At 41.2% G+C, this 10,502-nt stretch overlaps 1 protein-coding gene across 1 annotated transcript in view; it reads left to right on the top strand.

Annotated features, from left to right (window-relative positions):
* The window catches only part of LOC117560940 (E3 ubiquitin-protein ligase NEURL1-like), a 28,856-nt gene extending 18,592 nt beyond the window's left edge, over window positions 1-10,264 (top strand). The window contains exons 4-6 of the mRNA XM_034238078.1: window positions 163-879; window positions 6,548-6,727; window positions 7,049-10,264. Coding sequence (XP_034093969.1) covers window positions 163-879; window positions 6,548-6,727; window positions 7,049-7,293 — 1,142 coding nt within the window. The 3' untranslated portion in view covers window positions 7,294-10,264. The remainder of the gene's footprint in view (window positions 1-162; window positions 880-6,547; window positions 6,728-7,048) is intronic.
* Window positions 10,265-10,502: the final 238 nt, after the last annotated feature.

Consider the following 10,502-nt stretch of genomic DNA (forward strand, 5'->3'; position numbering starts at 1 on the left):
TAAATTAAATGTGGTTCTGTGCACACTTGGAGAGACAACAAATGGAGAGCTTGTTTTAGCCTCAGACATTGTGTGTTGGTTCAGATTGAATTCCTCTCTTTAAAACATTACAAACAAGGTATTATATAACATTCCTGTGTGGGATTTTTTTTTCTTTCACAGACAGCGAGATGGTCCCTCTGGATTGCCTGCGTCCTCGTTCTTTTGCTGCCGCCCACAGGGCCTACATTCAGCGAAACAGCGATGACCCTCGCCTTTCCATCAGCCTGTGTGACCTGAGCCTACAGCAGCAAGACACACATCTGGAAGAAGATGATGAGGAAGAGGAACGGCTACATCGCTTAAGCTCCGCCTCCTGCCATGTGCCCCAAAACTCTCAAAACTCCCAGCAGTGCTCGCTGTTGCCCAGCCACTTGGACACAGATCTGCACTTCCACTCGGTGCATGGCGTCCATGTCACTGGGCTGGATAAGCATACGGTGGCGAGGCTGGATCACCGTGGTGACGAGAGGACCCTGGTGTTCACCAATCGGCCGATGGGTTGTTCAGAGACGGTGTTTGTGAAGGTGAAGACAGGTGTAGCCCGGCCTGGGTGTCTCTCTTACGGCGTGACATCCTGTGACCCAGCCACCCTGAGGCAAAGTGACCTCCCTTCAAACCCAGAGTCCCTGGTTGACCGCAAGGAGTTCTGGGCCGTGGGTCGGGTGGCGGTGCCTCTCCACAGTGGAGATATCCTGGGCTTTGTGGTGAACACAGAAGGAGAGGTCATGATGAGCCACAACGGTGTCAGCGCGGGGATGCAGCTGTGTGTCGATAACTCCAGACCACTCTGGATGTTCTACGGTCTGCACGGCACCATCACACAACTCAGGATTTTAGGTAAGCTCACACCGCTTTTATTTTATATTAACACCTTTCAGATTTTATATTAGTTTGGGAATGATAACCTAAAACGTACCTCAGTACTTAAAATAGCTTAGTTTCACTGATTCCACATGCCTTCTTTTCTCCATTCAGAGTCAGTGATGTTTCCCATGTTATTGAACTGTCGAAGGAAACCCACAAATCCAAGCTAAAATGCAAAATTAGCAACAATTTGCAAATTATATATTTGTTCTAAGATGAAAAGATGACAGATTTAGCCCAGGAGAAAAGACAGCTTTTTTATAAGCATTAGTTGTAGCAAATGTTTAAATATAAAATCAATTCAAGGTGAAAAGAAATGTAAAATGTTGCGTAGATCTTTACACAATGTAATTTTCGTACTTTCCACTCAGAGGTTTTGCAGTCTTGGATCCCTGAATTACCTTTTGAGGCTGAATTTCCACTCAGCCGGGCCATTAAACAGTTTTCCCCTAGTTTCCAATCTTGGCTGCTCTATGACTCTTTATTAACTCGTACATCTGTCTGGCATTTACATTCAACCCCCTCACAGTTTGGATATGAATATTAACGTTGTGTCCTCTGCCATGTGACTCCAGCAGATTCCACACAGTGATGCTTGCTTTTGAGATTCTTACTCCCTGGATGTTCCTACATAGCAATAGTTTTTGGTTTGAGTCAAAGGCTGGTGAGCTTCCAAGTGGAGATCTAATCATAAGTGTATTGTCTAAATGTTCAGGACTTATTCTTTCTAAATTGTAGGATTCTTCCCCTATTGTGTTTTTTAGGAAACACTGCACTAATCTCCATCGAAGAGGTAAAAAAACGTTACCACATTTTGTGCAAATCAAGTCTAAGTTTAAAATATTTAGTATGACTTGCTCGGTTTTTAAGACTCCTGCACTTGCTAAATTCTCAATTTTTAATTAGAAGGAGCTCAAGCATGCTTGGACGTATCTTATTGTGTGACTGTGAAGTACTGAAGAGTGCAGCAAGCTAAATGTGAGTGCTTTTGATTTGTTTGCAGTCGCCGCAGATTCATCATAATTATTTGAAAACAATCTTTCGGCCGCGATGTCTTCTGGCTACAATGAAAATGACTCTGTACCAGCCGGTTAGCCTTCTCTTCACAGGAAGTGTATATATAATTAAGAGGCAAAGTTTCTGTCCTATTATTCATAACAGTTTCTCCTCTCCTCTCTTTCATGTTGTCAGTCAGACCAGGGCTGAGGAGGTTATTTCTGTCTTGCGTGGGCTCCCAGCAGCCAGCATTATGTATCAGCAGGAGGCCCGTGATAGCTCCTTATGATGCCCTCAATATGCATTATTAAAATGTAATTGCATGGAGGTTTGAGATTCTGGGTATTCCACCCACAGCTCGTTCCCCATAACACTGGTCCTCCAATCATCTTTCCCTTCTTTACTTGTGCATTTCCTTATCCTAAGCGCCCACTGCCCACCCTCAGTCCATACTGATTCTTTGGGGTATGAGCGCTGTTCGTGTCATTACCCACTCCAGCTGTGGGGAGTGCATTTGTGACGTCTGTGCGCACCCACTCTCTGGAGCCACATGCCACGCGTTGCCATGGAAACATCTAGCCGCTGAGGCAATTGACAGTTTGTCATGGCTGGGTGTTGTCAAGCCAGTGAAATGGAACAGATGGGAGACTGTTGCTCTCACGTCGTCATTATGTCCGTGTTATCTTTTAAATTTCATGTGAGACAGTTTGAATCGATTATGACCTTCAGTCGTCATACTACAGGTCTCCTGCTGTGGGTTTACGTAAGTGCTCAGCAGTAATCTTAAAGCTGATGCAATTAAGATTTTTCTATTAATTAATCATATAACTCTTTTTTCGTGAAAAGGGGTTACATAAGTGCAAACGTACAGAGATGTATCATGGCTCTAAAGCTTCCTTTAGCTCCAAGTAGCGTTTGGGCGTCTTTGACTCATTGCTTTGGTTTTGCATTGCTTTTGCAACTTCATATGTTCGCTTATGGCATTGTTTAGGCTATATGAAGTAGCCTTTTTCAGTTAAAAAAAGCTGTAAAACTGTACGACACACAGACAAAGTTATTGACATGCTAGAGCCAAAAGTGAAACACTTAACCTAGCTGCTAAAGACAGTGATATTTCCCCCAGGAGTTGGTAGAGAACAAAACAAAGCTACAATACTGGACTTAAATCCGTTAAAAAGGACCACAACACCAAATGACAGTTCTAATCCAGCTTTATAACTGATCTATAAATAGATTACATCTCTTGGCTACAACTTTGCCAAATTAGTTAAAAAGGGAATGTCAGTGTTGTGTTTACAAGCTCCTTTCTGCTGCCTCCACCGGACCAAAAGAAAATTGTTAATGCGGGTTTAAAACAAGACTTTGGGAAAGAAAGAAATAGCCTGACACGGTGTGCCAAAAACTCTTTATTTAATAAGCAAGTGTTGAAAGCCACCACATGCTTAGCCACAAATAAGTCTCCTGTACTGTCTGCATGACTAAAGCTATTCACATACTCATTCCTGGTCACACAGCCAGCAGTCAATTCATAATACAAAAGTAGATGAAAGGTACGCTTGATGAAAGGACCAGGAATAGACATGAGGGTTATCTATTCCTTCTTATTAGGAGTTCACCAAGACTTTTGCTAACAGCTGGTCTGCCACATAGGTCAGACTAAGCAAGTAATGGAAGGGAGGGAGTATAAGAGCCATAGTATTGGTACATGCCTCTAAGAAATAATAAAATAAAGAATGAAAAGATAGACGAAAAAGCTTGTCTCAGCAAAAAAAAACAGAACAAACACATTGTTCACAGCGCTAAACTTTACGTAGGCTGAAACGAGACTACAGTGGTTGGAGTGGTCCAAAGAAAGAGGCAAGAGTTCAGAGCATCGGATCAGAGCACGAAGCTAGGGTTATGCAACAAACTGTATACATTTTTCTGCAAACAACACACCACAAAAGTGTCTTTTGCTTATATTAAGCCAACAGTCTTTTGTTATTCAAGCAATTTCTCACCAACTGTGGTTCTTTTTGTAGCTGTTTCTCCACCCCACACTGCCATTGTATGAACATTTGGACAAGCAAACTGTGGGAGAGGATGCAAACAACCAATAATGGATCATTTGACACGTACTGTATGAATGACGGTGCCAAGTGAACGGCTGGCCTGACGGTTTAGCAATATTTCTGCCGTGGTCATTTGAAGGACAATGCATACACAACAATGCTGTGTGCCTGTCAGGCAGACTGGATCAGAATCTGTCTCTGAAATCAGGGTCGGTATTCTGGTCTGTGAGGAGAGACGAGTGCCAATAGAAAGAACTGATGCCAGGGCCGGTGGTTATGAGGTGCGAATAGGGACGGATCACACGGGACAGACAACAGATTCTGTGAAAGCCTTTTGTACCCTACCCAGAGGGATCATGGACTCATGAAGGGGGGGTGCTTGGCTACACCAACTCATAGGCTCTTGACTCACTTACACACACCCACACACAGACACTGTGCACTCACAAGTCATCTGCTTGGTTATAGAAGATATATAATATGTGTGTGTCAGTGTGACAGACTGAGACATTAACAGGGATGCAACAAGACATCCTCTCACCTACATTTTCTAATTAACAGCTCAGCGGAGTGTCATGATGGAAATATTTGATTCCCAGTTGGGAACGATTGCATTTAGCTTCCTTTTTATAGATGATCATATAATCATCGTTCAATTTATTTATAATCTGTAAACATTACCAGCTACTTCAATATTTTTGATATGGTCACCAGGGTTTCCCACACATAGACTATACTTGGGCGGGCCGCCCAGGTATATTAACGGCCGTCCAAGTATATTTCTCGACCCATTTAGGTTTTTTTTTATTTAGCCTATTTATTTTTTATTATTTTTTATTTTTTATTCGTCCGTGACCACGACACCATCTGCGATCGATTAACTTGTGGACAATGATCCCTCGCTCCCTTGCTCTGATCTTGCCTCCTTCTGGCCTGTTAAGTGGCCTGCCTCACACAGGGTGACTGGCTGTCCACATGATGTGGCCTGCCGACATGATCAAATCAAAGCCCTTGATTGGTCTCTGTGTGTCATTCAAGCTCGGGATAACCTCAGCTCAGGTGAGGTAAAGGACTCTGAGTGTTTAGATAGTTAACTTAGTCTAAGTTCTCAGTGGGTCTCAAACGGTGTGGTTACCATTTATGTAAACACATATTTCCATTTGAGAGGGTAGTGATTGGTCTAATGGATAGTGAGGTGGGCTGAAAATCGGAAGGCTGTGAGTTCAAATCCCGCCAGGAACACCACCACTAGTGCCCTTGAGTAAGGCACTTAGCCCTTAGTTACTCCAGGGAGAATGTCCCTGTAATCGGTCATTGTAAGTCGCTTTGGATAAAAGCGTCAGCTACATTAAATGTAATGTGATTAGTAAAATATGCATGAATAAATAAATAAAATGTTAACTAGGTGAAAAAAGGTAAGATACACTTTTAAAACTTGTTGAGAGAAAAACTAGTCTTTGCTGCTGCCTCAAAGAGGAGCAGGGGGAGAGGATGGAGAGGGGGGAGAGGAGGGAGACAGGAGAGGCTGATTCAGGAGCACAGACACACTCACAACTATAAATGAACCAAAAATAAAATAATAAACAAGTTTCAGTGTTTTTTTCATATTGGAAATGGTATGTTATTGGTTATGGCCATGATTTTATGATTATTGAAATGTATACAGTTCTGTTTAATATAGGTGTTTCCATAGATCTAGTCTCTTTATTTTCCCCTCAAAGTGCACCAGATTGATGCATTTAACTCCAAAATAAAAAATTAAATCTTACCGGGGGGGGGGGGGGGGGGGGGCATGCCCCTGGACCCCCCTAGAGGATTTGAGGTCGACCCCCACTAAAAATCACATGGATAGGTTCCTAAATACATTTATCTTTTTAAATAGAAACCCATTTCCATATGTTCATGTGTGGGTAGTAGATTTAAACTATAGGGCTATCATTATGGACCCTGCCTGTACCTGTTCGCTCTGCCATCGCGTGAAGGGTCTGCTAACAAGCGATCAACAGAAAGGTTCATGTTACCACCACCACCCCCCCAAGTATATTTCAGATCTGTGGGAAACACTGGCAGTTAATGGACCAGCACCAGAGGCGTTCCCACACACACAGGCGTTGGAGCTGTTCTTCATGAAATCCCAGAAGGATGAAGTGCTCTGACAAACAGTGCCATCTTTGCGCAAAAATGATTATACAGGAATGAAAAGTCAATAAATAAACATGTTGTTAAAACTTTTTTTTTTTTTTTCGCGCACCACCCCCCCCTCCGGTACCACCACCCGCCCAAGTATATTTCAGATCTGTGGGAAACACTGGTCACTTTCTTTAGATATACTGCTACTGTACTTAGGTGTTATTTTTTACCATAGTGTACTTATCTGTTAGTTCTTTTTACTTATTGTGTTTCTTTTTTACAATTAATAATCCGTGCATACTTTATATAATATGTAGGTCTACTCTTTTTGTGTAATCTGCACTATACTCTTGCTGTTGTAATACCATAAATGTCTCTGTTGCGGTACAAATCATGAAATTCAGATTTGTATATTGTGCTAAGTCGTTGTTATTGTGACCCAGATGTCTCTTTTGTAACTTCAGGCTCATCTCCACACCCAGACCTTCGAGGCCCGTCGGTCCCCAGCTCCCCATCCTGTACACCCAACACCCCCACAATGCTCAGCAGCGGCAACTCCGAGCCAAACCTCAACACACAATTGAACATCAAACTCAATTCAAGCCTCAACTCCAGCTACTACTCAGCCTTTTCCTCCTCCACAGGTTTGTCTAATAGTTCCAGTTTCACTATTTGTCTATGTTTTCTCCCTATGGGTATTTGCTAAGCAGATGTTTGTGATATTTTTTCTTTGTTTTGTTTATGAAATTGATAAAAATGCAGACATGCGGGAGAGCAATAGAACAATAGAACAGCCGTCGGCACACAAATACTGACAGTGCCAAGACATCGGCTCACAATACGCATGGATTCACATAAAGCAAATACTTGTCTGCCTGAACCACTTGGAAGCCTATTTCAATTTATTGTTCAATTATCTTTCCAAGTCACTCACAGATCTCAAATGTGTTGTCTCATCACCACAGGTACAACTCCAAGCTCTCCATTCTCCAGCCACCCAGAGTCTCCCACCTTCCCATCATGCTCAGGCTCGTGGAGCGACGAATGCACCATTTGCTACGAGAACGAGGTGGACACCGTACTCTACGCCTGCGGACACATGTGTCTCTGCTACGCCTGTGGCATCAAACTCAAGAAGATGGCCAACGCATGCTGCCCCATCTGCAGGAGGACAATCAAAGATATCATCAAGACCTACCGGAGCACGTAGGCTAAGACTACAAGTCGCATTGTCAGGTTCAAGAGGTTGTTTAAGCCATGCAAGACTTTGTAAAGACAGATGCAGCACAAGTGAATGCCCCGCTTCTTTAGGTGTGCAATCTGGCTCAGGTACTCTACAGCAGAACTCCTGCAAAATCCATCTTTAAAACATTTTATTTGTCAAATGAAGATCTTTGGAAATCTCACAGCTCCCACTGTGATCCAGCTATGAAACTCATCATACAGTGACAAAAAGTATGTGCAACTGCAGGATCTGCAGATAGGGCCATGGCCTACTCATGTCGAGTGAATCTGTGCTTTGTGTGATTTGTTGAAGTAATCTGAAGAGGCATCTGCCCTACTTTCTGCTGGTGATTGCATCACTGCTAGCTTAAAAAAAAGGTAGTAAAATTGTCCACAGCAGCAGAAGAAACGAGAAGAATAGAAATGTAGTTCCACCAGCTGCTTGTCAGAATGCATTCGGTCAAAAAGTGTAAGAGTAAGAATCAATGCTCATTTCAAATCTGAGCAGTATGTACATTCAGACGTAAGTGGGGAATGGGTAAAAATTAAGAGTGTTTCCTTGTAAAAAACCTAGCAGTACATCTAAAATAAGCCATTTCTTTAATACTCAGAATATTCCCCTGCAATAAAACACAATGAAATGCCTAGGCCTAAAGGGTAAATAAATTAAGTGTTAGTCAGATATCTCACTGCCTGCTGTGCTTCTGTGAATTTCAGACAGGGCGAGATTCTGCGAAGGGGAAAAAAAAGTGTGAATGTTGTCACCATAGAAGGTCAAGCTCACGGTGAATGAAGATGTAAATCAGTGACGAGGGAGCGAGGTAGGAGAGAGGATGTTGTATGTTTGGGACGAAGACAGGGGAGGAAGGGCCACCTTTAGCTGTGTGTCTGCTCATCGTTTCAGTGCAAAGAAAGTGTTTGCTCTCTCAGGCACAGCCTGACATACATCAGAGGTTTGTATGAAAGCCTGTAAAATGTGGGACTTGCATGAGTTGCATGTCCTGCTTCTTGGCGTTCTCAGTCAGCTAGCTAGATGCTGCGGTGGGACAAAAGTCATCCAAATAAACCTTGGTGGGCAGGGAAGTATTTTTAAAATGCTGAACAAGCACATACAGATGACAAAACAATCTCTTCATCATTGCAAGAAAGCCATGAAATCCCTCTGTAAAGTTACAGATGGCTTTGCATACTTCAGGTTACACACACTCCTTCATATGTATATTAAATCAAAACATAAATATTTTTCAGCAGTGACGCATTTCATTAAACCAAGTCATTAAGTGAAAAAACACACACGACTGCAGTCAGTGACAAGGCTTGTTATTGTAGCACGTTGTGAGGTTTGCATATCAGTGTCTCAGTGCTGCTCTTAGTCTGTAAAAGCAAACTCCAAGGACAATTTCATTCGCATAACTTCATGCATTATGTACCGCTTTGAATTGTGAAGAAATGCAAGCTATGTTCAGGTGTCATTTTGGTCTTGCTAAAACTTTACTCTTTTGGTAAGTAGTAGTAAGTGTCATTACGTTTTTGTTTTTCAAGGTGTTGAAGCTTTATTTTGCCGCTGTGGAGGGAAATGTTCTGTTGTATGACGTTTGAGTCAGTCAAGGTTTCTTGTGTGCCTTTAAAAAGAGAAGTCTGGACACATTGGGTCTGCTAGACTCCTCCTTGTAAAAACAGGACGTTTATATTCATCTTAAAGTCGCTCTTACATGGTTGTAATGTCTCTGATGTGAGCAGGTTTCACCACAAAACATACAAAACAAACATTTCAGTGTGCTTAATATCAGTGTGTGAATGTATTCACTGCTATGAAATGTTGTATTATCGTTCCCTTTGTCACTGCATCGCATAATACTGGAATTTTGTTGTGCTTGAGAGATACTCCTTTTACGTTTCTACCTGTTTTTGTTTTACTTCCTGACCAAATATGACCTAGCAGAAATAAAACATGTGTGAAACATTTTTGATAGAAAAATAGCATTGATAAGTGTAATATTAACTGTACATTATGAGGTTTATTTATTTAGTCAACGCTACTATAAAGAAATGATCACTGTTTGTTTTACATGTATAGCTACAGTATACTGTCCAAAAAATAAGAAAATTGTTTATTTGAGTGTTGCATAGTTAATTACAGAACACATTATGCTCCCTGAAAGGCTGTTTGGCATTTTTGGGAAATATGTTTATTAATCGTCTGGTGAAGAATACAATCATTGAGGCCACTTTCAACTGGTATTATGTACATTTACTCACGTTAGGCACAAGTACCTGAAAGTTACTTGAGTAATTCCAAATACTTCTACTCCCAGAAGGAAAATACTGTACATTTTATTTTTAGCTTAAACACAAATGCCCTGTAAAAATTATAGCAATATCGTATACTGTAAACTATAACAATATACCTGACAGAAGTACTTTATCTTTTGATACAGATGGGGAATAGATGGTTAACAAATCATTTAGCAGCTAAAGAGCCAGATATTCCCTCAAGTATTGCTGGAGACCAAAATCAGAGTCTGAAAATGAAGCCTATCATCTTTTTAGCTGACTATTTTCCAGAAAGCAGATAAGCAAACTCTACAAGATGTCAAGTGTTTCCTTGAATGCCATATACAAATGTGTGCTTTGAAAAAGGGAAATAAATTGTTTAAAGGTGGCATTGGTCCTACTTGTGCATATTTCAATGATATCTTGAATTTGTGTTCTAAGTTAAGCAGGCGTAGTTCCAACACAAACATCATTTTCCCAGCCTGCTTGTCAAATGTGACCAAATTGTTTTAAGCCTAAATAAAACAAAAACAGCAAGTAAGTGAAGGAAGACATAGTGCATGGTGGACAAGATTATCAGCTCATAACTTTGGTTTCCTTGGCTTGGGATTTATAGTCGTTAGAAAATGATTTTTAAGGTGGTTTAATCATGTTCAGTTTGTTAAATAAAGGTTTAATTTGAATCACTGTCTTGATTCCTTATTTATTACATGACAAAACATTAAATCATCAGCTTATAAAGAAGTCATTTAAGAAAAAAACATATCCCTATACTTATTTGGCTCGCAATGTTAAATCTGGCCATTTCCATTTCACAGCTACAGTCCTTTTGTGTGCTAGAAACAACTAAATCTGGCACAAAAGATAGGGAATGAGAGAGCATTAGTGCCATTCCCTTTTCCCAGAGCATACATTATATAA

Source organism: Gymnodraco acuticeps, unplaced genomic scaffold (assembly GCF_902827175.1).
Source record: "Gymnodraco acuticeps unplaced genomic scaffold, fGymAcu1.1, whole genome shotgun sequence".
NCBI lineage: Eukaryota > Metazoa > Chordata > Actinopteri > Perciformes > Bathydraconidae > Gymnodraco > Gymnodraco acuticeps.